The sequence below is a fragment of the Aythya ferina genome, assembly GCF_964211825.1.
Source record: "Aythya ferina genome assembly, chromosome: 3".
In the NCBI taxonomy this organism is placed as follows: domain Eukaryota; kingdom Metazoa; phylum Chordata; class Aves; order Anseriformes; family Anatidae; genus Aythya; species Aythya ferina.
Window position 1 is genome coordinate 45519399 of NC_140298.1, and position 25262 is coordinate 45544660.

A 25262-nucleotide genomic window follows, 5' to 3' on the forward strand; every position below is an offset into this window, starting at 1 on the left:
GGATTAACAATCCCACATGGCATTTACGATTCGCTCATCAGCCGCCCCTTGGCTCCCCTCACCCGCGGGCTGGGCACGCTTAGGGCACGCAGCGGCCTCGCCGGGCCTGAGCCCCTCTCCCCGGGGCACAGCCCTGCCTCGGCCGCCTGCAGGCCGGGGGGCTGCGGGGCCGCCATAGCGGCGGGGAGGCGGGCACGGCCCGGCATGGCCGCGGCCTCGGCCTCCTCGGGGCGGGCGGCCCGGGTGCGCTCCGCCCTCAGCCTCCGGGACCAGGAGGAGGAGGAGGAGGAGGAGGACACGGACAGTTTTGGTATCCTCTTGTCACTTGCAGTCATCTCTCTGAGGTCTTGGCCGTGCTGCGCTCTGTACAGAAATGTCTCTGTATTAAAATGTGATTTTTATTTTTTATTTTTTTCCCCTCAGAAAAAAAGAAAAAAAAGAAAAAAAAGAAAAAAAAAATCTCTAACGCCGCGCCCAGAGCGGAGCGGTGTGCGGGTTAATGTGCGAGGAGGGCACGCGTGCAGCCTTGCTCGAGACTTCCCCAGGAAGTCAGCGCGGCTGCTGAGCGCAGCACCGGGCGGTCCCAGGCTCCTTCCAGCCCTCCTGCCCCAGCTGTGCTGCCTGAGAAACTCCTGCTAAAGGGCTGCAGTGGCGGTGGACGTGAGTACTGCGTGTGGAAATCTTTAAAGTGCTGTCTCTAGTTACTCAGCAGTCAGGCTGGGAAAGAGTGGGTAGCAGGGAGAGCGCTATGGAGGTGAAAACTGCTAGAGCTGAGAACATTGCTAGAAAGAAATAACATGGCTGTCTGCCTTGTTGTGGCAGAGGTAGTGTGTGTTCCCCTGCTTGAGATGGCACCAAACCTGGGTGCACCTTTTCGCACTGCTAGCTGCCGGGTAGCTGAGGTGCCCTGTGCTCTCTAGCCACTGCTGCCGGCATCAAGCAGGCTGTGAGCTATGCTGTTAGCGATGCAAGTCCTCTCACAGATGTGTTAAGTGCTCCTCTGCAGCCTCTTCTCTATTCTCTCAGTCTATACGCCTGAACTAAGTGTAAACCAGGAAACTTTACGTGACCTTTATTGGTCAAGCTAGTTGTTAAAAGCCAAAACGAAACTAAGGGAGTAGAATAAAGTTAATTGCTGACGTCCAAAAGAAGCGTGTGCTATGTCAACAGTCTCTTCAATACGCTGTGTCAGAATTCAAACAGCAGTAAACATGTTAAAGATCCTGTCACTATTTATTACAAGAGCAAGTTCTGTCCAGTCCTTGTTAAGTCTGGGCAGGTAATTTTGACAGCACAGAGCAGTGTTTGTATAGCTGAAAGTGGGATTGTCCTGATACAGTTACAGACACACGTAGTAGTGCTCTGCATTAGTATCCAGACACAGTAAACCAAGAATCATCCTGAAGCTGTTCTTATGACTTGGGCTTTTATCTATAGGGAAAATGGGTCAGTAGACTAAAGTTTCAAGCAGTGACTTTGTGCTTCTGTGCATGTTTCATTTTTAAGTTGTAGGTTCTCCTAATTACAATCTTTAGGAATATTATGACTTTTTATAACTAACTTTCATAATACAAAATTTGTTTCCTCTTGTTAACATATTATATGCTAATTACACACCAGTCTTTTTTTTTTTTTCCTTGTATGTGTGGAATTAGAAATCCAGTGTAATTTACTAAACAAAGCAAATTTCCATTAAAACATGAACATGCTTCGTACATCTTAGTTGTTAATACAGTTTTAATTTGGATATGTATTTCCTCAGACCTTTGGGTGCTTTTCAGGTGAGACTGACAATTTTCCTCTCCCAACATCAATGTCACAGACTGATAAAAGACAAACTCTAGTAATCAGTCAGTCATGATGATGTTATCATAGCTGCACTGTTTTCTTGCTGGTTTCCGCTAGGGTCTTCTGAACTAAAACCTCAGCATGTATTGCTTATCAGTGGAAAGTGTCCTTCTTATATAAAAGTTTAGGGGCTATTACAGCAATTTGCTGTCCCTGTTGTCCTTATGCTCCAGTTTCAGGGGGCAAAGAAATATGCAGAATAAATATTATTCTATTGATCAGATAACAGCATTTTCTGAAGCCCCCAATCAAGCTGTTATTTGACCAAATGTAGGGCTCAAATGAAAAAGAAGATTATTGTCTTTATGCTTTTTTGCAACTTTGTCTCTGGAAAAAGCCATTTCTTTGTGCCTGCTTGTCCTGTTAAGTCAGTCATACCAGTTTGCAAAAGAAGTGTCATAGTGTTTGCTAGTTTATCTTTCTTTCACAGTCTACTTCCTGAAGATGTTTGTTTTTTTCTCCCAGACTCTTCTACAGTGTAGCCTTTCTGATTATTCTGTGTAACATTATTGTCTTTACTTGGTACTTTCATCTGTCTGAAGAAATGTGATTTTGGAGGCAGGGCAGAATCTTACGTGAAGGCTCCTTATGTCTCTCAGTATTTTAACTTGGCTAGGTGGTTTATCATGCAGAAAGCTAAGTCTTGCTTGCTTGGTTGTCGAATGAAAATATCAGTAGGTAAAATCATAAATAGGTCTATACAGCTCAGTATCACTTTATTAATTCCTGCTGTTCAAGTGAAAAGACTCAAATTCACTTTAAATGCAGAACTCCTAAGGAAATTGAATACCCTGCAGTTAATTGTTTACTTGTTTTTTTTTGTTTTTTTTTTTTTTTTTTTTTTGTTTTTTTTTTGGTGTGTGTGTGTACAGTACATGAATATAACACATCTTATATGACAGAAATTGTTTTGTTTTGGCTATCTTTATCAAAAGTTTAGTTCTACATTATTAGTCACTTTTGTATATGACATAGCACACAGTAAGTTTCATGATTTTTTTTTGTGTGCTCATTTTCACCTCGTTAGTGAAAATCCTGCATCTCTCTCTCTGTCTCTTTCTGAAACTAGATCAGAAAAAGTTGCCAGGTAAAGTTTGTTTAGTGACATTGTATCTTAAAGTAGGCCACGCTGTTTACCTTGATAATATATATATATCCATCACAAATTATAGAAGCATTAACATTTGAAATAAATAAATAGCTTAATGGCTGCAATTCCTTTACAATTTGGCAAAAACTTGTAATAAATCTATCTGGTTAACTTAGACAGTTACTGCCCCAACCCCACACCTGTACTGAAGTTTTGACACATTTTACAAGCTGGGAGTCCATCTCCTGTGTAGATGAGCTCTGCCACAGATGTTTTGCAGAATTGCAGGTGTCAGGCTTGTAACTTGGTCCAGTCGCATGATAACAGTGGAGAAATGGACTCTTGCGTATAAACAGCTGTGGATTAGAATTGCAATGAATTTCCTAAAGTTAGCTGTTATGGCTGAATCAGCAGTCTTTACAGCCGTCAAAATGGGCGCTTTTTTGGCCATTATAAGAGAGGATTAATTTTAAAGCCTTCATGAAAAAAAAGGAATATCAGTTGCGTAGTGAGTGTTCTTGGAAGGGGGACATAGACTATACACAGGGTATATGCATGTGCTGCAGTCTGTGGGGCTGTCAAAATGAGGAAGTTGGAAAGTAGGTTTGGTAAGGCGTTAAAAATTGCATGTAAATATGTACTTGTGCTCCTATTTCTGGCATCTAAGAGGCAGCATTTGAAATGCTGTGCTGTATTTGTACAGTAAGCATTTGTGGTTTTTAGAATTGTGCTGAGTGAAAGTTGCCTGTTGGTGAAAGTTAAGGTGGTTTTCTGTTTGTTTGTCTTTTTCCCCTGATTTCCAGGGTTCACAAGGTGATAGGTAGACCAGTCAAATGCCTGTTTTTGTCGAGGCTCTTACAGGTTTATAACAAGAACTGGCACCAATTTGTTTTTAGCAGCATTTTTTTTAAACATCCTTTTAGTAGCAGACTTGCATTTGGATGGAATTTCATCCTTAGACATCATACTTTACTTGGAGTGGGTTTCTAATATCAGCCTTGGTCAATCCAACATGAATGTCCAATGTTAACTTCAAAGTTTCTTTAATGAGTCACTCCTAGCACATGAGCTGACCACAAGCATAGTCTTACATTTCCTAAAGTATAGTTGCATGGGAAGTGTATGCATCTTTGTTTATTGGAGAGGGGTTCTTTTGAGTCCAAAAAACAAACCAACCAAAGAAAAACCCTCAAAGCTGATATCACCCATTAGTTTATGAAAGTTAGAATATAAAAACTGGAAAATCAGGCATAGCCTTGAAAGAGATCCTCATTTTAGTCATTGTAAATGTAGAGTTGATATTGCCTGCTTTTTCTGAAGTACTTCTGTTTTTCTGTGTTTCTACACTTGTAATTGGATAAGTAAAAGATTTCCTTTAACAACTTTATTTTTATTTATTTATTTATTTATTTATTTTTTACAGCTATCTGATTAACAAAATGAAGCCTGCTAAGTTGCACTATTGGATTTTGGGTTGTTTTTCTATGGCGTTATGTTGTTGGTGTACTTCAGATAAATTCCATCAGAGGTAAGATATGATTAAAAATGAAACTCCTAATAGTTACTTCTTAAAGGCAGAACATTATAGTTTAACTTCTAATGAGTGTAAATTTTCTTGCTTTACTATGTGCTATTTTTGATGTGTTATGCTTTTCGTAGATTGGTGAAGTGATTCACATACGTTAGCTGGGGGAGTGGAGTGCATGCCTAGAAGGAGAGCTTTATTAAAAATAAAAACCAATAAAAACTGCAATTACTCCTATGGGATGAATTGCACCAACTGTATACTTCTGCTTGTTTGTTTGGCTTTTTTTTTTCTTTTTTTTTCTTTTTTTCTTTTTGCATGCTATTTTCTCAGTTCCATTAATTTTAAATTCTTTTTATACAGCATCCCATCTGGGGCTAGGTGTTCAGCCTTTTGGTTGTTGCTGCACTTGGCAAAATCTGGGCTCAGATGTCGACTTGTTGCTGACTTAGACACTGTCCTGAGGTTTCTCAAATTCATGGGACTTGAGCTATAGCTTGGCCATGGTGGCAACAGTAATAGCACCTCTGAATAGAGGCACAGTGCTGAACTGCATGGAGCAGGGTAACTTCTGTTGAAAACAAAGGGAGACATTCCTGATGTATTGAAAATGTCTTTCCTTGGATTCTAGTACTGAGTTTAAGTTTCTAAAACTTACATTTTTGAATAACCCAGATTAACTTTCTGACCTGTCATTAGCCAAAATCTGTATTTTAGGAGAACTTGTTGGTTGTCATTGTGGAAATTCACCTACTATTTCAAATACAGGTGAAAGATTATATTTTTCTAAGCAAGGAAATTAAGTGCTCTATAATATTAGGGAACTCTTGTATTCAGGTTTCCACAGTAAAAAATAGTTAGAAGCATTAATAGCTTTCATTGTGACTATGCCTGATTTGTTCTAGACCTATTTGATTAAATTATTTAGAAAACACATATGCATGTGAATACTTAAGAATAAATATGACCATTACAGACTAGCAAAACCAGAAGGGAAAAAAAAGGGAACTGATGTAACATGAGAATATCCCTACTCCTTCAAGTTGAGAAATAGCTTTCTCACATAACTTTTTTTTTTTTTTTTTTTTTAAATACAAACTCCAGCAGGCAAAAATATGGAGACATGGCTACTGGCTTCCAGAAAATAATTATTTTAACACTTCTGCACATAGTGCTGTCAGTTTGAACAAGTCAAAGTTTTGCTGTTCCTTTTTTTTTTTTTTTTTTTTTTTTTTTTTTTTTTTTTTTCACCTGTTGTTTAATATAGTTACTTAATATGGTTGCTTTATAGCTTAATGCGTCTGTTGCAGTGTCTGAAGCAACCGGTTTTTATCCACATCCAGTTTATCCAGAATGGCTTCTTGGAATTGTTGGAAAATGAAGATGCTTCTGTAGAAGTGTTGAAGATACTTTTTAAAGTGTCATTTTAAACAAATCATGCATCATTTTTAAACAATTTGTAAACTTTTTATTATTTTTTCTTGAGTAGGAATAAGATAGTACTTTCGACTCTGTGAATTATAGATGTCTTTGTCCTAAAAGGCTTTGAAGCACAAGTGCTTTGGTAAAATATGGGATATTCCTTCTTTAGTTCTTAGGTACGGTCTTACAGGCTGTGTCACAGTTTGATAATTTTTTGATAACTTTTTGCAAGTTTGATACTCAAAAATTAGTTAATTTATGTAAAGCATTTAAAAATGCAATGTTTGTCTAGAAAATGATGAATTAAGCATTTCTGAGGTTTATGGTTGTTCCTTTTTTATTCTGATTTTTTATTCAATTTTTTTTTTTTTTTTTGTCTGAAAGGTTGGTGACACTTGCCAGATCAAATTACATCTCCTGTAGTGTCAACTGCGTTGTTTGTGGTTGTCTGTAGTCTTTTATTTCAGAAGAGTACTTACAGTTCCAAGAATGCTGTATACTTTCTTTTTAGCTAATGCACCCATCAAGCAGAATTAGAAGATTCTTAATATCCTAAGCAAGTATATGTTGTTGTTGTTGTTAAAGCTTGCCAGTAGGCACCTTCCTAAATATAAAACAGAATACCACATTTTTTCCATATCTTAAGAAACAGGAAGCATATGGAGCCAGACATGGAATTTGTTTAACAATGAGGGGGTATTAGCAGGTTTCTAAATATGCTGTTTCTAAGTGATCTGTTATAGTTTGGTCCTGCAGTGTTTGGAGTTCTATTGCAATAGAAGCTGTAAACAGAACCAGCCAGCTATAAAGGCAATGTGTTGTCTTATATATATATAGTAGACGTTGTGCTGCTAACTGGAGGTGTTGTTCTTTTTAAAATACTTGAGAAAAAAATATATATTTTCTTTCTCCAGTGACAGCCACCCTCATACCTGGAAGAAGCTTTATCTTGCTCATCATTGGCCCGTGACTGTATGTAAGGTGAGATTTTTGTGTTTCGTTCTCCTTTATTCTGTCAAAGGGAGCCTTGGACAATAAATGTTTGAAAAGAGAGTAAATAAAGCCCCTTAAGCATTTAATCTTGTTTATACACCTGTATCTTTATAAAAGGTTTGACTGATCTTGGTGCAGCTTTTGTAACTTCTTGAGTTTTTCTCTAGTGTAGCTGTAAACGAGAGAACCATGGCATGCTACAACTATAATAGTCAATGTGGGACATACTATACTCTGTCTTAATTGTTACATGTTTTTTCATCTCTCATTAGTCCTAGACTTTTACCAGACTCTGTAAGCAGACTTGCATGCCTCGTTTGACTGAAGACAGCAGATTAGTATTAAACTGTTTGCTGCACAACAAGGTTTAGTTTTATAATGTTGGCTTTAAAGTTTTAATGATAACGGATCAAATATGGATTTGGTCTGGAAAAAGACAGTGCTGCAAAGCTGTGGGTGTCTTGGAGCATTTCTGTGTTTGGGGGTAGGAATGAAAAATGAACCTAACCTCCCAATATATGTCTTTCAAGAACATAAATAAGAATTGTAATTTTATGCACCTTTTGCTATTAAATACCTATTACCATCTGGTAAGTAGAACTTTTTTTTAATGCGGGAAATCTTTGAAGGCCTCTTCTTATATAGTTGAATTAAAATATGCTGTACTTCAAAGTGGAAGATGTGATCAGATTTACTGACACAAGGATTAAATACTCAGAGGGTAATACAAAAGGTTTAGTCTCAGTCAAATGGTTTTGGAGCTAAAGAGGTCCCACTTCGGGGACATTTAGGTTTATTTATTATAATAGTATAGTCTTTTTCTTTTTTTTTTTTTTTTAATGCTCTAGGTACTTTTTAATTTCTCATTCCTATTTTTGGAACTACATATAAAAACAGTAGCAGCAAAACTCATATAATGACAGAAACTTCTGTGGAGAAAACGATGCGCTTTACATTAGTTAAATGTATAAGGAAGATACCAATATGAAAGCTCTGTATTTAACTGAGACCAAGGAGTAGCCATTGTTCTGGTTTATGTTTGTTTGCTCTTTTTTTTTTTTGAGGTGGGTCAGGGGGAGACCTGATGCACTTTGTGTCTGATTTTTTTTTTTCTTTTTTTCTTTTGCTTAACAAACATCACTGTAACTAACTTCAGGCAGAGGTGTTGGTCTATTGGAATACGTAGCACCTGGCTTGAGTGGGCATTCAGACTCAGTAGAAGTTCAAAGCCTGTGCATAAGTGAATGAGATGCAGAGTCATGAAGAGTGAGAAAAACAATCACTTTGGGCACTATGTGTGGGCTGCTACTCTTAATTCTAGGATACTGTTGTTGGTAAATTGGCAAATAACCTATATGTACTTACAGTGAAATTGCAGTGAATAATTGAGGATACGAAGCTTCAGAAAATGTAGGCTTTCTTACACATTATGTTAATTCCTTATGATTTTCTGACAGAAGCATCCCAAAGGAGGGAAGAAAAAATGAAATTAAAATCGTGTGAAATGACTTTTTGACCAGTTTCACTTCCCTGAGTCATATGAAGAAATGGAGTTCCAATTCCACTCTTCTAACAGCTTTCTTTTTGTTAAGCTATGTATTAACTTAGAGGCGTTCCCAAATCCTGATGTTTCTTTCTTTTTTTTTTTTTCTTTTAAGAAAAGTATATAGTTTATTCAGCATCTGCAGTGTATTTATGTATGATTGCTATTTTATTTCAGTGAGGACGTATTTTTAAATCATTCTTCAGTTTTAAACTGTTGACATGATATCAAAAGGAAAAACAGTATCTGGGTGAAGGGAACTGCATAATGCATTATATTACTTCTGTTTACAAAAAGTTTTAAGGTTTTCAGAGTCCTGAAAGGCCTTTTCTTAAAATGTAGTAGACACATTTCATCATTCTAGAAATTTGAGACTGTACATCTTTCGTCTCTTCCTGTGCTTTAAGCTGTATGCAATTGTGTTCGACTGGTGTTTTTTTTTAATACTGAGTATGATCTGTACAATTAAACTGGAAAGTACATGTTTTAGAAAAAAAAATGTGGTAAGTTCAAACTTGTACTTTTCAGTCTCAAATGAGTGTGAATCCTGTTAGGTGGAAGTAGGAGAAACTCAAGGGCAGCCAGAGGGACTTTTTCCTCCCCTGTTATGGGGTTATGAAGATCTTTAATTCTTGAAGTTAGAGAAATGTTATGATTACAGCTTTTGTTTCTTGGAGATTGTAAAAAGGGAAGATCTTTTCTGGGTGTTCCCTTGTGAAATGGTGCAAATCTGATGCAAGTGTGTATGCTATTCAGTTTCTGCTGTGGTAAGAATGGGAAGGATTATGAAGAAATGGGTACTAAACCCTGTTGTGATCTTTTTACTGTTGTGTATGTGCTGATTTACTATGTATAGGTGCCACAGAAGCCCACTGCTGCTTTTCTTGGTGTTACCGGCCACATAGTTAGCTTGGGTGGGTCTGGTTGTCAGATTATTTTAAAACAGGAGAAGACAATGTTCCTTTTTCCAATTAACCTGATCTGGAAGAGTTTCTGAGGTCCAGTGCCTACTTGTAAATACACGTTTGTAACTCCATTTCAAGTTGGCAGCTGCCTGTGTTTGAATCAATCCCTCAGCAGTCAGTATAGGGTAAACAGGAAGGCTAATACAAAGTGTTTTGCAGAAGTAGCAGGGTTACCCAGCTTCTCATGCTTACGTATTTTACAATATTGTTTTAAGGGAAATGTTGGAAAAATACCGTGGCTAGTAGAAAGGAAAGGTGAATGAAGCTGGCCAAAATGCCGTATGACCTTCTGTGTCACAGGTGGCACTGACTGTATGGTGCTGCCAGCCTGCAGCATAACACCAACAACATCATGAAATGTGTAGAAAAAAATAGCTAACCGGGTTAGTGCTGCAATAGGGTAGAGCTGATTCCTGGCGTCCCACAAACCTAAAGCTAAAAAGAGACTAGATTTTCATTCACTTCTATCCAAAGTGTTTAGGTGCTAACTGGCTTGAGGGGGCTTTTATCCACAGAAAACAAACTGGTGACTTTTAGTGCCATGCCATTGAGCTTTTCAGAGTCAGTGTGGGGTCCTATCTGGTCTTTAGGGAGACTTTAAGATGTTGGCAGTCTAACATTTTGACCATTTAGCTTTCCATCTGGCTACAGGATATATTGTTTCAGATTGGAAACAAAATGGGTCCTGGGTCTCAGTCTAAACCCTGATTGAGTAATCTGCCTTGAATTTTAAATGCTGTGGGGTTTCCTTTAGCTTGAATGGGAACTGCGGTAAAAGATTGGGTAAGAAGCACAACTGCACTGTTCTTGTTCCCACCCTGGTTGCACAAGCTGATTATCTGGCAGGCTGTTTTTCAGGGGGTGATTACCCACTGGCTATTGATTTACTGTATTTTGGGCTGGATAGCTGCAGTCTTTCAGCTCCACAAAGCTTGTGTCATTACAAAAGCAGTGTCATTTAGATGCTTTCAAAATGTGTTTGCTGAAAACCTGTCAGGAATAAACGCCTTTGCTGGGTTTAATTGCTTCTGTTTGTTGGTGGCAGGAGAGAAGAGGAAGGAAATTGGCACATAACAAGAAAGTCTTGCAGATCCTGCAGTTTTGCAGCCACTGGTTTGTGGCATGCAGAAGGCAATTAGTGAGATTACAGGTCTCCCTGCACTTGTCTACACTGTTCTTGTTCCAGCATTGCATAAAAGGCATTGTAGCATAATTAAGGCAGGGTATGGGATGCAAGCTAAAAAGGAAAGCAATTATTTTGGGGAAGGAAAGTCTCAAGAGGCTGTTATTTAATGGAGAAAAGTGTTTACTCAAAAGATCTCTAATTATTAAGTGGGGTAATCAAGGAAAACGCAGTAATGTTATTCTGTGATGTTTGAGTGTAGAAATTTTTGTCTGTTGAGGAATATATATTCTGCTCTAAACAAGAGTTAACATTTAGGCTATTTCTCCTGTATTATCAGAAGTTTTGGCTGGGGGTGTTGTTGGTAGGAATATATATGTTCTTTCCTCCTCTTTATCCCTTTCCTTGTCCCTCAAGCCAAAACACTTAGAAACACATTCTAATAATTTTACTTGGAATAAGTGCTTTTTTTTAATAATCTACTCTTTTTTTTTTTTTTTTTTTTTTCCCCTATTTTTAATATAAGACCAAAAGTACTCTTGGACACTTAAAGTGTGCTTGTCCAATATTATAGCTTATTTTGATATATTTTTTTAAATTTTATTTTAATGGTTCTGCACTCCTTCAAAAGATCCAATCATGAGAAAAATACTTGCCACCTAGAATATAAGATAAATGTAGAATTAGCTCTATTCATGACCTGTGTCTTCTTTTCATACTGCCCATTCAGGATCCCCCCGATGTTCACTTAATCTGCTTCAAAACTTTAATGCCTGCTGTTGTCAGCTAAGCTCACAATTCATAACAGGTTCAAGTAACTGGAGGTCACTTGAACTGGTCTGGGCAAGCAAAAACTATCATGTCTTAATAGTGCTTTGGGCAACCAGGGAATGAGCTTTAATTTTCCCTCTAAACCATTATCCCTGGGTACACATAACAAATATTCTACTTTTTTTTTTTTTTTTTTTTCCCCACAGCAGACTGCTGCTAATGATTGTCAAGACCCTCCGGAGTACTGGACAATTCATGGACTGTGGTATGACTGTAGATTGTTTTTATTGCAACCTGGAAAGGATGAAATTTAAGTTTCATATTAGGATGTTTAGTGATGTTTTTGAAGTGCTCGATCTATCTGTTTAATCTTATAATTGCTTCAAACAAAAGCCTTTGTTTTGTTGGAAATCTATGTTTTGATATAAAACTACTATGCACTCTTGTATATCCCATGATTCTCTGAGCTACTAAAATCTTCTTGTCACATGAGCATTTTGTTTATACAACTCTTTACAGCATCACTGATGTTCTCAAACAGAAAGGGAAGTATGGTTTCCTCTCTTTCTTTTTCTTCCTGAGTACACAGGATTTGTTAATGTCTCATGACTGCTTGTGCCTTTAAGTACCTTAACTCAGCACAGATATTGTAAAAGTACATGAAAAACTAATTTGTTTCAAAGGAATCAACTACCTGTAATCATTGTCCATGGCAGCAATTTGAAGGTTTTCATGACAAACATAGGGAAGAATTCAGGACAGGAGGTTGGTAAGCTATATGTCCTGGAAAGGTGAACAGCATTATGTATAGATTTCCAGTGACTTTCTAGTGGTACTTGCAAAATTGTCACTTGGTGCAATGGTTGGGAAGGTCAGTGTCATCAGTGACATGATGTGCAAGACTCCTCCATATCATTATTCACCCTATGCACTATTTACAGAGGGTGACCCATTGAAAGGCCTCAGAGCCTCTACATGGGAAAAGTTTTAGCCATAACTTATATAATGATTAATAATTTTTTACTTATAAAACACTGTAGATGCTGATGGATTACTTGCATATTTAAATCAAATTTATAGTTATAATCTTGCATATTTAAGATTCAGGCTAGTAATAGGTTGCTCTTACTTGGAAGTGACTTGGAAGACTATCTTTTCTGACTTCTGTTTTGCTTTTCTAGGCCTGACAAAAGTGAAGAATGTAATAGGACATGGCATTTCAATGTCACAGAGATTAAGGTATTTATTTTAAAACATGAAATTAAAAAAAAAATCATACCAAGCAGAGCTGAGTGCCATTACTTTTGCACTTCCTATGTGCAAAATCTGTAGCTCATAGTATATCACTGTTAGTGTAGTTTGCTGAGAGGTATGTTCTTTTAAGGAGTCAAAAAAATCATTAGGTGCTTCTGGTATGAATTGAAATTGCAGTGCTTGTGTTCATTAGTGGCTATTCATCTATTCAAACTCAGCTTTGCAGACATGTGATTTGTCTTTTTCAGGTACTTCTTCCTTACCAAAAAAATCTAGAGAACATAGGCACAGATCTCCACTGGTAATAAGTACCTGTGAAAAAATGCAGAGCCATTTTGTGTTCCCTGTTCCCTGTTCCACTTTCCACTGAAAAGCCAGAACACAGAAAATAAGACAGAGTTTCTATGTGTCTTCTCCAGTGGGAATAGTCCTCTCACAAAGAAAAAAAAAAATACCCATGTTTAATTTGCAGAATTGCACAGAACGGTTGAGGCTGGAGGGGGACTCCGGAGGCCGTGAGGTCCAACCCCCTCACATAAGTGGGGATGGGAGACTTGAGTCTACATCTGTGAAAAGCTCCATGATTGAACAATTTCTGCAGGGACTGTAGAAGGAAAATCTAACTTCAAGGCAGTGTGTCAGTGTTAATATACTCAGATAGTCACATCTACCTGTCACTACCACCAACAGCATTTTCAAAATAATGGGGAAAAGGACTTCTCTTATTTTTCTGCAAGTAAATGTTTATTTTGGGCCTATTGAAAGAAAAGGCTTCAGTTTTAGAAAATTTATCAATATATATAAATTGTGTATGAAATACTTTTTTAGCTGCAGGTAAGTTTTTACTGATAAATTACTTGTGTTGTTTTTAGGATCTTATGTCAGACATGAGACGCTACTGGCCAGATGTAATTCATTCATCTTTGAATCGCACCCATTTCTGGTGAGTATGAACAAAATTAAAAAGTATTTTGGATATTATTTTACAAAAAAGTCAATCTGAATTAGTAACTCTTCAGGTAAGATGTTACGCATGAGAAGCAGCATCCAGGAATCCACTGAAAGTGATACATCTTCACCTGTTTTTTTTTTTTGTTTGTTTGTTTGTTTTTTTCTCTTAAAGTTTTCTTGCTAGAGCACCTGCAAAATGCATACTGTTGAAGAAGGGACTATGGCAGCAATTTTGGAGAAGTGGAACTTAGTGAAAGAGAGAGAGAGAATGCATTTGTTTTCTTTGTCCCCAGGGAGGAGAAGCAGCTGCTGCTGATACATTTAAATCTACATAGCAGTTGTGCTCTAGGGATGTGAAAACCTGCTGCAAGAACAGCTCTCAGGCCTCTTCCAAGCTGGCTTCACTGTGTTGCTGGCTTTGAGAGACCTTTCCTTTTGGACTTTCACACAGTGGAGGGAATGGACAAATAGGATTCCTTGTATGGTCCTAGCCATTTCCCTACAGACTTTCCTATTTACTTTCTTAGCAGCCTAAATCAGACCAAATGGGAATTTGTTTAGTGATCAACCTGTTTGGCTTATAGGAAAGGAGAAGACTTAGACCTCTCCTGACAACAGTTTTCCTTCTTTTCTATGTTTCTTTTTACTTGTAAATCATCAGACGCTTGGACTGAAGAGCAGTATGAGTATTATCTGAGTTTGCAGGGGCTTCAGTTTGAGTTGCCTGTGACTTCAGTTTAAAATAATGCAGTCAATGTAATCTGTTCTTCCAGATCTACTGTGAAAGCAGTAACATCAGATAAGATGTAGAGTGTGTAGCTTTAAATGCTGCTGCCTCTAGCTGTCTCAGCTCTAAGTGCCTTTGGGGCTTTCCTTTGGATTGGAGGACTATTTCCTCCCTGTGTCACTAGGGGAGAACCTTGAAGGGAATGGGTGTTAATTTTAGTCTTGTCCTTGTTCTTCAGAAGATCTGTGTCCTCCAAGTCCTACACTGGTCTTACAAGTGTCTCATGGTAGTCTGAACTGGTAAATGTCAAAAGTGGTAATCTCTCTTTCTCCTTGCACTATTCCAAGGAGAGCACAACTGCCTCTTTCAGTGGTATCACAGGTTTATACCAACTTAAACCATTCCTGGAATAAGAACAAGAAAACGTGTCCTAAATCTAGCACCTCCCATGCCCCGAACACCTACCTGTTCATGAAAACAAGTGCATACCAGTCCTTGTTTTACTAACAGAGATACTTTGGTAGACAGTAGATATAAACAGATACAAAGTCTTTTTAGTTTCAGTTCAAGGCTAGCAAACAGAACTTATTTTAATATCTGGAAATGTCACTAGTATACAAGTGATAGAAAAGTTAGGTTAGAACACCATAACCAATATTTTGATTGACAGAGTAATTCACTCCTTTTCAGTATGGTGACAAGTGCACTATAACTGGCGGTTCTAATTGCAGATTTTGTAAATGCAAGTTTTTAAGTTTTTAAGCTAATTGAAAGCTAATAAAATCCTGTTGTACATCTTAATTCAGTTAAAATATTTACTTCGATTTTTTTTAAAAACATGTTTATCTCTAGTGTTAAACAACCCCCCCTCCAAAAAGAAAAAAGAAAAAAAAAAAGAAAGGACCAATATGGCAGAAAAGAGAATCTGAAAGTAAATCTGGTTTTCATTGTTGTACACTGAAGGCACCTCAGTTAAGTAAACAACATAAGCAGTGACAAGCAAAATGATTGTTGGATATCTCAGTGTATCACATCAGGATTTTTCCATGACTGCTGTAATTTCATAGTATGTTTCTTCATGTGTCTATCTCTAACTGTAGTTCTGTCTTAAAGAATTTGAACTGGACAGCGTTGAATTGCTTATAACAGGATAGAGGGGTATGGGTGCTTTGGATCTCAAAATTTACTAACGGAAATTGGTTGTAAACTGTTATACATTCATCTTAAATATTTTGTGGGCAGCACTTGCAGACCTTAGTTCCTATCCCAAGGAACCAATTTTCAGGCTGGGTTGTTTCTACAGTCCTTGGATCCATCTGATGTGCTTCCAACTTTGTCTGCAATATCTCCGTGACTTTGAGCTTGGGGGAACTCTGTCCTTGTACATAAGAAGAAGCAAAATCTCTTCTGATGTTCAACATTTTTTCGATACAAATGAGTTCTACTATTTGATTCCTTTGTACTTCTGCAGCCCCTTAAGATGTCATTTGTAGGATTTAGCTTCCAGATATGCAACTGTAGCATTGATTCTTAAGAGCATTATCAAGAAAATTATGGAGAAGGACAAATTATATAGTGGCACCCAATTTAACGCTGCAACCTTCACTCCTGTGTGCTTGCCAAAGTACTTGTGTCCTATGAGGAGGAAAAAATGTCACGAAGTTCTTGTAACATATACACTCTGTGTTACTGCCTAGCTTATAATTATGAAGAGTTACAGAAGGGAGGCTGGTCTTCGTGAATACAAGAGGCTATGTTCTGCATATGAGTTAAGGCTCAAGTAAAATGACCTTGTCAGTTGCAGCCTACGTGAAGGATAATGTCTCAGTAAATAGCACTGAGATGTTAATTCTTTCAATTTCTAAACAAACTGTTTATTGTTCCCTTTTACCCACAATTCCTTCATTTCCTACCTGCTTCAGTTTGTATTTAAGTGGAAGAGGTGAAGGTGAAATTTTGTATGCCTGTGCTCGAGCGGTCAGAATTAGCTATATTTGCGTCACTTTGTTTTTCCACATTGTTGTACTGCAAAAAATCAAGTAACAATGTTATCTTAAAGTTGCTGTAATTGTTTTATAGTGACTCTAAACTGTCTTTCCAGTCTGGAGTGCTCACAAGACAGATTCAAAAACTTGGACCCAGCGTGTCCTTGGCTTGCTGCAGCTGATGAAGCATGGGCACTGTCTGCGGGTAGCTCTGTGCCTTTCCATTCAGCATCCCCACAGCCCTGTGGCCTGACCACTGTGACCAGTGCAAACTGGCCCAAACCATTCCAACAGCAGCTTCATGTTAGCAGCAATATGCTTCTTGAGCACCATCAGATCTTTGGCCCTCTATTTCTGCCTTCTTTCTGGAAACAGCAGGACGTTTAAATTCACATACCACTGACAGACTGTAAAAGACAGTCACAACACTTTACCATAAGGTTTTCACACATGCATAAATACACATTTTTCTGAAGAAAAATAGGCATCCTACATGCAAATCCTTGCCTCCAGCTTATTGCTGCTCCAGTAGCTATTTGCATTTGATTGTTGTCTGCCTCTGGTCCAAACCAATTGCTCAGTGTGTATCTCTTGCCAAATTTACCTGAAATAGTTTCAATTTCCTTTAAAAATATAGTCTCTTCTGTCATCAGTAATTTCAAGTCCCTTGTTGGGAAACCTGCTCTTTGACCCATGTGAAGTGGACTTCTGCAGGTGGTAAGAAATTTGCTTAATGTGCAGTCAAGTGTTACAACCACGATGAGAACACTTAACTAGGCTGAATTTGGGAACTTAGAGTTAAAATCTTCTCTCCTTCCTCAAACCTCTTGACACTACAAATTTATTTATTCATTCTCTGTTTAGAAGTAGCATACAAATTTCTCTAGATCCAAGCGTAATTTAGTCAAAGTGTTTTCATTCCTTAAAAAAAATCTAATTATTACAAATGGACAATTCAAAGGCAGATTTTCATGTGAAAACAAAATTGTCCTTGTGCTTCTCTGCCATTCCATGAGGTACTAAGACATCATAAAGTCAGGGAATGCTCTGGTAGTGATAGGGATTTGTGATTAGATGGTAATTATTTGTGCATATTTATTTAATACAAGTGGCTTATGAAAACTTGAAAAACAAAATAAAAACTGTGGTGGTCTTACTAAAAAATATACTGGTTCAATAAACTTAAGACTTGATACAAATGTATTTTGAATTTAACATTTTTTGTCCTGTTTGAGTTTGTCTTCCTTCAAATTACAGGAATTGTTTTCTTTTGCATTCTATTCCATGCTGTAATTCAAGTGGTAGGAGTGATGTTGGTTTTTTTTTTTTTTTTTTTTTTTTTTTTTTGTATGAGCAGTATTTTTTGTGTGCAATATCACGCTTCTTACTTAGACCCTTTAAGATTCTTGACTTTAAGATTTAAGATTTATCAAGGTTCTTGATATTTGCAAATAATGTTTTCTGAAACTTGAATTTTGCTTACCTCCTGTAGGAAACATGAATGGGAGAAACATGGGACTTGTGCAGCCACACTTGAGGTCCTCAATTCTCAGAAGAAATACTTTGGTAAAACCCTGGAGCTCTACCAGCATGTTAATCTTAATGGGTATGTTAGTGATCTCTATGTTCTGCTCTTATTTCAAATAGTTTCTAAACGTTTAAAATATAACTTTAAGAAATTAGTATAAACATCTCATGGCAGAGGGAAAATCAGTATTAGTGTAAATTATTTCTGGTACTGGAATTCAGAGGAGTTGTCTACTTTGAAGAATGTCTCTGGTCACTTCAGAGTCTGTTAAGGCAGGTGCATGCTTCAGAGAAACCTTTTAGACAATGTAAGCCAGAACATTTTGAGCAGCTGTATCAGCTATATCTCACTACCAAAAGGTATGGTACCTGTAGACTTATAAACCATGCATTGAACCTTTCAGACCTCTGAGTCATGCCTAAACACTCAACCGTGTTTAGAAAAACAATGTTCTGCTCAGAGGGAAGGACAAGCTGCAGGCAAAATTGTGCAGAACATCTTGGGAAGGGGTTGAGAGCTAGCAGCAAGAGAGGGCGTCCCAAAGAGCAGTGTGTCCAAGCACTCTATATGCACAACATGGGTGCCAATGAATGTCAAACGTGCAGAGTCCTTTCCTGAGAAATGCTTGGTGTGAGTGGTAAAGGGTTTGACTCAGATTTGTTGACCAGGAATTTTTTTATTTTTTTTTTTGTGCGTGTGTGTAAAAAGACAGTATCTGAGAGAGGAGAAAAGTTGTCCTTTTGTATCTAGAAATGTATATTTAAAAAAAATAAAATTAAAAAAAACAGTTCATGTTCTGTCAGTGTCTTGTCCAGACAGTCTCTTTAACAGTGTCTCATTCGTATGCACAAAGAAAATGTCTTTATTCCATCCCCCTCCTGTTTTTGCAGGTGTCTTGTAAAACTTAATCATGTTTTTCTAGACACAGTGCTTAAGAGCATGTCATATGTAGTGTTAAAATTAATAATGTCTGATAAGTCAATTGCCTAAGTAGTGGTGATGGTGTGATTAAAACATTTTACAGATGGCACAGTGACCAATTATGTGACTCTGTATCAGCATGTGTAATGAAAAATAGTAGAGACTGAAACATCTTGAAGCTAATTGCTCATAGCATATTCTGCATTGTAAAAATGAACATAATTAATTTAATCTTCACTGAAAAGAGTAAAGACTGCTAATGTTCTCATTGTGCTTCATTTATACTTTTATGAGAAAAAGTAGTGTTAGAGTGATTAAAACTTTCCAAATGAGAAGTTATTAAAAAGAGGATGTCATACAGGCTCCTGTAAGAATGACAGAACATCACCTCTTTTATTGGTCTGCTCATATGCAGTGTCAAATGACTTTCATAAACAGGGAGACCTTTAGACAATTGGGTTAAATTTCCTCAGTGCAGAACTTGATCTTGGAAGGGCTGAGCATTATTAGCACTTACGGTTTAAATCATGAGATATGCTGAACATTCCCAGTTACTACTGAAGAAGCCAGGACTTGAATACTCAGGACCTGTTGGGTCCCGAGTTTTGTTAGAAGTCCACACTTTAAGTTGTTCTCAGGACTGAATCTAAAGGAAGGGGTGTATATAAGCTACAGCATATTGAGAGTTGCCTTGTTTCTATTATGTGAACAACCGTTGTATTAAAAAAACATCCTTACAAAGTGATTTTGGAAATGTTTCTGCTCTGACCTTGATGTTGATCCTCATGCCTCATCCCTCTCTGTGTGTGCTGTGCACTGGTTGTCCCAGCCAAGCCCTCCCTGCATTAGAACACGAGGGTGTGTCAAAAGGCCTCACAAATCTGCCTCAGTTCCTTCACAGGGGTCAGAGTACAGGGGTATGGCTTGGGGCAGGGGAAAGGAGACAGTTAAACTATATGCTCTGCCTGGCACTCAACAGAGCATATGGAGATCCAGCAAATGACAGTAGCATAGTTCTTTCCTCTAGCTGCCTCTGAAGACTCAACTCTCCCAGCTCCTCTGACTAAGCTAGGGGAGAGGGTTTGTGCTGACCCTGCTAAGCTGGGTGGGCAGTGGCCTTCCAGAAAAGGAAACCTTCCCTTGGCCTGGCAGAGTATGGAGGACAATTTTCTTTTGCTCCCTCTCATTGTAATGCTTGCTCATTGTAATGCTTGCCAGGTTCTCATTAAGATTATTCATTTACCTTATGGTTATGAAGTTATATTTGCATACAGGAACCATGAAAATGTGTTCTATCTTTGTTTCAGTTATCTCCAGAAGGCTGGGATAAAGCCAAGCAGTACATATTACCAGGTAAGAAGCAATCTTTTATATGAAACAAAATCATGTGTACTTCTTTCAGCATAAGTTAATTAATCTCTAGAGAGTAAATGATCTTATTTTTTTAATTGCTTTTTTTTTTTTTTTTAAGTAGTGCTTTTCTAAAACTTTTTGCAAAATTAGAAATGTGAGACCTGTTGGAAGATGTGCTAGGGACTTAATAAATTATACAAGCTTTTTAATTTTTCAGATGACTGCCATAAAAGAAGGTCTTACAAAATTTTATGGTGTAACACCAAAGATCCAGTGTCTTCCTCCAGAAGAGGTAAAAACAAACACACACACACAACCACTTTGCCACTTTCAAACAAATAAACACTTTCTATCAAAAAACAAAAATAGTGAAAAATCTGCAGCGTGGTCTGGGTGTTCTTTTTGGGTGCGGCTCCTTAGAGATCAGATATTGCTCAGTTCTTAGAATTGAGTTCACAAAAGCATTGCCTACATGCTGGCACCACAAATTTAAGCTTATGTTAAGCTGTAGCCATTTCTTAACATAGAAATATCGTTAATGGAGGAACTACCCATTCTGTATGTAGGAGCTTTGCTGTAAGGTACCTATAAAGTAGGAGCTTTGGGTTTTAGAGCCCTATTTGCCTTAAAAGATTTGAACCCTCATCTCTTGCACGAATGCTGTAACCATCATGCTAGAAGTGAACTGTAGTTGAGTACTTTCTGCTCCTGCTAAAGCTTAATTGCCATATAGCAAATTGCTAGAACCAACAAGAATGAGCTGCAAGGAGCCCATACACAGACGGCAATTTTACAAAAACTTGCCAAGATACAGTTGCTGTTGGAGTTTAATAGCTCTTGTGTTGTCAGCTCATTTGCTTTAGTAGTGCTCTGAGGTTTTTGTACTCAGATGTCACTTCACATGAAAAAGAATTCAAGGATAAAATTATTTTTAAATGTATTTTTAAGTTGCTCTAAGCAGCAAAAAATAATGAGTTGAATGTGGTTTGAACCCTCACCCACATCGTGATGTTGAAGAAATACAGAGCTAACACAACCCCCAGTTTCTATCTCTGTTCACTGTAGTTCTGCCATTGTTTTTAGTACAATAGGGATACTGCTCATGTTATGTGACAGTAATTTACAGCTTGAATCTCCTGTGGTTAACAGCTAAAGCTAATGGGTAGTAGAAAAGACAGAGGACACCCCAGGTATTTAAAGGTAGCCCCTTTCAGGGACCTAATATTATGAATGCCTGAAGGGCCATATTTGGAGACTGATGCTTAAAACATGTTACCCCCTCCATTGCAGTGTTCTGAGGCTTCTTAAAACAAAAAGCCAAAACTAAAATAATTTTTTAAGAGAGTAAATTTTTTATTTTTTCTTATACTCTTAGTGGATTCAAAATGAGTTATTTTTTTCCATATGCATTTTATTATGTGTGTGCATTCTCCGGGATTTTTCCTGTAATCTCCTTTCCTATGGGAAAGATTTTCATGCCTTCCTTCCTTCTTTCCAGTCAATATTTTTTCACCAGTCTGTTCTGAAATCCAGAAACTACATTTCTGCTAATTTTGGCAGCCTACTTCTGTGTTCTATTCAGTAAAAAAACTATTACAAAAACAATTTTTTTGGTGAACTTTCTTTGCTTCAATTCCCATTCTTTTGAAAAAATTGATGAAAGATGTTTTGGGTCAAACATATCCTTTAATATTCACAGAGTTCAAACAGAGCTCCTCTCTAAGATGAACAGCTTCTGTGTACTGGACAACTTTGGCAAATGCTAAAATAATGCCCTATCCCTGGAGGTGTTCAAGGCTGGGTTGGATGAAGTCCTGGGCAACCTGATCTAGTGGGCCCATGGCAAGGGTATTGGAACTAGATGATATTTAATGTCCCTTCCAACCTGAGCCATTCTGTGATAATCTGTCACAGCATTTCATAATGAGGCTTACTAGTTAAGCAGATTCCCCAAACTGTTACTGAATTATGGTGATGGAATATGTTTTCTTGTCTGCTTGCTCCTTAAAGGCAAGTGTGTGCTATGAACTGTTTGAAGTGTATACCTCTAATATCTGCCCCCTTCATATTTTTCATGAGGCAACTGTACAGACAAGCACTACTGTATTCAATAGACAGGTAGTATATCTGAAGAATTGGTTTATTATCTTCTCCACGATAAACTGAGCTCATTCTTCATGTTTCTAGGGTGAAAAAGCACAAACAATTGGTCAGATTGAATTCTGCTTCACCAAGGAATTGCAGCTGAGAAACTGCACAGAGCCGAAGAGTGAATCCAGCAGATTGCAGACTGACTTGCAGCTTGGAACTCGGGAGCTGTCTGTCTGCAGTGACACTCTTCCAGTCTATTATCCTTCACAGGTCCAACATCGCAAATGAAGCCACAAGAATTTGAAAAACTGTTTAAACAAAACAAATCAACAACAACAAATCCCTTAAACAGTATACCTTGGAAAACAGTCTTGACTCAGCAATATTACAAAACCCTGTCTATTTCAGGATGCTGTGTGGATTTTTGCTGGTGAAAAAAAAAGTCTTTTGCCATTAAAGAAGGAAGGTCCGTATTCTAGAATTGGTTACTTAGGCTGAAGTCTTGAATATAAAGATCCAGCTCTGATATTGCTGGATCTTTATCTGATTTATAGCTCTGCCTGGACTTCTTGGCTCATTTTTAATTTGAATAAGTGTTCAAACTAGAGATGTGACTTCTTAGTTTCCTATGCAGTTCAGTCTGCCACTTTAGCCACTTCTGTTTTGTGCCAGTGATTCAGAGAAATTAAGTCATTCTTTGTTTTGAAAGGATGTTTATCAGCTTGAGATGAGATGACAATTTCTTGAGAAGAAAATATTGTAAATCAGAATAACTTGAGACCTATCTGGAGATCCTTTCCCAGATAATACCCGCTGCCTTGTGTAAATTTGCTTTCCAGAAGTTCTGAGCAAAGACCACGTCCTTTGAAGCATTAAACCTTTCCTCACCCAGAGATCAGAAAGAACCAAAGATGACAACCTTTACATAACTCCTTAGTGAATGAAATAGCATGCACTGGGTCTTGGCTTCTCTGCCAAAAGGACCCCCAGAAACCTGTAGTTGCAGCCTTGCCTATTCTTAGATTGACTTTGTTACAGTGACTTCATACAATCATGAAGAATGACAGATCTTAAGTTACCTGCTGGCATAGTAAAATAGTGTTAGACCTTAGAAACACATTATTCTTAATATTTCATAGTATTTGAATATTTAACGTTTCCACAGAAGTGTGGGCCCAAATATTTATTTAAAAATGAGATTGTTGCAAAATCACTTGGCTCCAAGAAACTGCTTTTTATAGGTAAGCAGTAAACACTGCAGGAATGTCAGTGAAAAGTACAAATGTTAGCAGTAGTGTTTTTCTGTCGATTAACAGTTGATAACAATCCACAAAGTTGGATGTTTCCAAATAAAACCAAATTTGGCTAATATCCTCTACACAGTGCTGTGTTGATGCAAGTGTCTCAAGTTGTCTCTCAAAAGACAATTGTGGCTCAAAGAAACACCTGTTAGAAAAAATAGAACTGTAAAAACATCAAATGCAGTGTTAAGAACATATTTATCATGTATTTTGGGTTTAGAAACCATTTGCATTTACTCCCATTTTGACTGCCCCTGTCCCTTTCATTTAAGGCTCAATTTGCCCTTCCAGAATGCTGTCATTTTTTTTTTCAAATTCTCACTTTAGAAACTTGGATTTTTTTTTCAAATTATTTTTAATACCCAAGTAGTAAGTATGATTTGCACTCTTTTATGTCTACATTTCAGTAAAGTGAGGGTGTCTCTTTCAGAATGTCTTCCTTCCTGAGAGCAGGAGCATAACTACTGTAACCTATATGAAGCATGCTATACAGTCTTTAAAGTTACTCTTTTCCCTTCCACCCCTAGGGTTTTACTGGAAGTACTAGAAATAGACCTTTGTCATCAAAACTGTGGAATTCTGAAGGGAAAAGACTAAGGATGCAACATGGTATTTGCTATATAAAGCAATAAATTTACTGCTGTTTTAAATATGTTAGTATTCTTGGGTGAATTGGTTTCAAATGCTGTTTGATTGTATTAAATCTGAGATAGAAGTGTTTTTTCCAGTGATTTTTGGATGGTAAGGCTAAGATTGATATTTACATCCTTTTTCAGACATCATTTTTCAGCAGTGTATAACAGGATGAATCTTGCTGTTGACTGTGTCTGCACAGTTCATACTGAATTCAGTGAGAACTTTGCATGCATTCAGAGTGCAAAAGGTTACTCAAAGACCAGAAATAATCTACTGCTTATCAGTAATTTTTGGACATTTCACTGACATTCCCTGAAACAGTCAGAAAAGGTATGTTATTGTCTGGAAATACTATGGTGATTCAATAGTTTCTCAGGGATTGACTTTAATAATTATGTGTAATATTCTGATACTAGGAACAGCAGACAGCACTTTCTAAAATTCCCATATGTATGTATATTTTTGTGTGTATTGTGTATGGTAACATGTTTGTAACTGTACTGGCTCTGGCTGGGATGTTAACTTTCCCTGTGGCAGCCCATACAGTGCTGTGCTCTGCACTTGCAGCTAGAACAGCAGTGGTATCACACCGGTGCTGTGTCTGCTGCTGAGCAATATTGGCACCGCATCAGGACTTTGTGTAATCCCCCAGGAGCCAGCAGGCTGGGGGTGAGCATTAGGTGAGGAAGGAACATCACCACGGCAGCTGACCTAAACAAACCAAAGGCATATTCCATACCATATGGTGTCACACTCAGCATTTTTTTGTCATGCGCCTTCCCTTTTTCCACCTTTTATTGCTTTTTATAGCAGTACAGACCCAGTACAGCAACTAAGGACGTTGCTAGAGGGTTGCTTTATTCATGAGTTGTGTTTAAGAAATTGTTAATGTTCAAAAGCTAATAAAAGATGAATACAAAATCACAATGAGTTCAGTTAAATTAAATTCTTCCATTTCTGTTTCAGCATTACCAAGTTTCCCATTGCTGCATTTGTGATTCTATGAAGGACTTTACTTTTATGTTATTGATACTGCCATGTGTTATGGTACTGATCTAACATAACACACTAAAGCCGAGGACATTATTAGGGCACTACATAGGGTGTTAGCCCTCGAAGGCTGGGATTGCTCTGCTTAGTTCCTGTCTCTGAAACTGGTAGTCAGCTGTCTGTGTGTACTACTGATTGCAGTCAGTACTGAATAACATGAGTATGGGTGGTATTGATGCTACAAT

At 37.7% G+C, this 25262-nt stretch overlaps 1 protein-coding gene across 2 annotated transcripts; it reads left to right on the forward strand.

Annotated features, from left to right (window-relative positions):
* The first annotated feature begins 288 nt into the window (after positions 1-288).
* On the forward strand, positions 289-24954 carry RNASET2 (ribonuclease T2). Of its 2 annotated transcripts, none has more exons than XM_084514187.1 (10): positions 289-660; positions 4362-4466; positions 6800-6866; positions 11487-11545; positions 12462-12519; positions 13407-13477; positions 17690-17803; positions 19954-19999; positions 20217-20291; positions 22187-24954. In XM_084514187.1, the coding sequence occupies exons 2-10, from the start codon at positions 4378-4380 to the stop codon at positions 22376-22378; spliced, it is 771 nt and encodes a 256-aa protein (XP_084370313.1). In that variant the 5' UTR covers positions 289-660; positions 4362-4377; the 3' UTR covers positions 22379-24954. The 2 variants fall into 2 exon arrangements, with proteins under 2 accessions (XP_084370313.1, XP_084370314.1); XM_084514188.1 differs by having other exon boundaries at positions 306-660; positions 11490-11545.
* Positions 24955-25262: the final 308 nt, after the last annotated feature.

Excerpts from the sequence above, each read along its gene's own strand:
- RNASET2 (XM_084514187.1), top strand. The coding sequence starts at position 4,378 with ATGAAGCCTGCTAAGTTGCACTATTGGATTTTGGGTTGTTTTTCTATG. Across the intron at positions 11,546-12,461 it reads TGGACAATTCATGGACTGTG|GCCTGACAAAAGTGAAGAAT; the intron begins GTATGACTGTAG and ends TTGCTTTTCTAG. Across the intron at positions 20,292-22,186 it reads AGTGTCTTCCTCCAGAAGAG|GGTGAAAAAGCACAAACAAT; the intron begins GTAAAAACAAAC and ends TCATGTTTCTAG.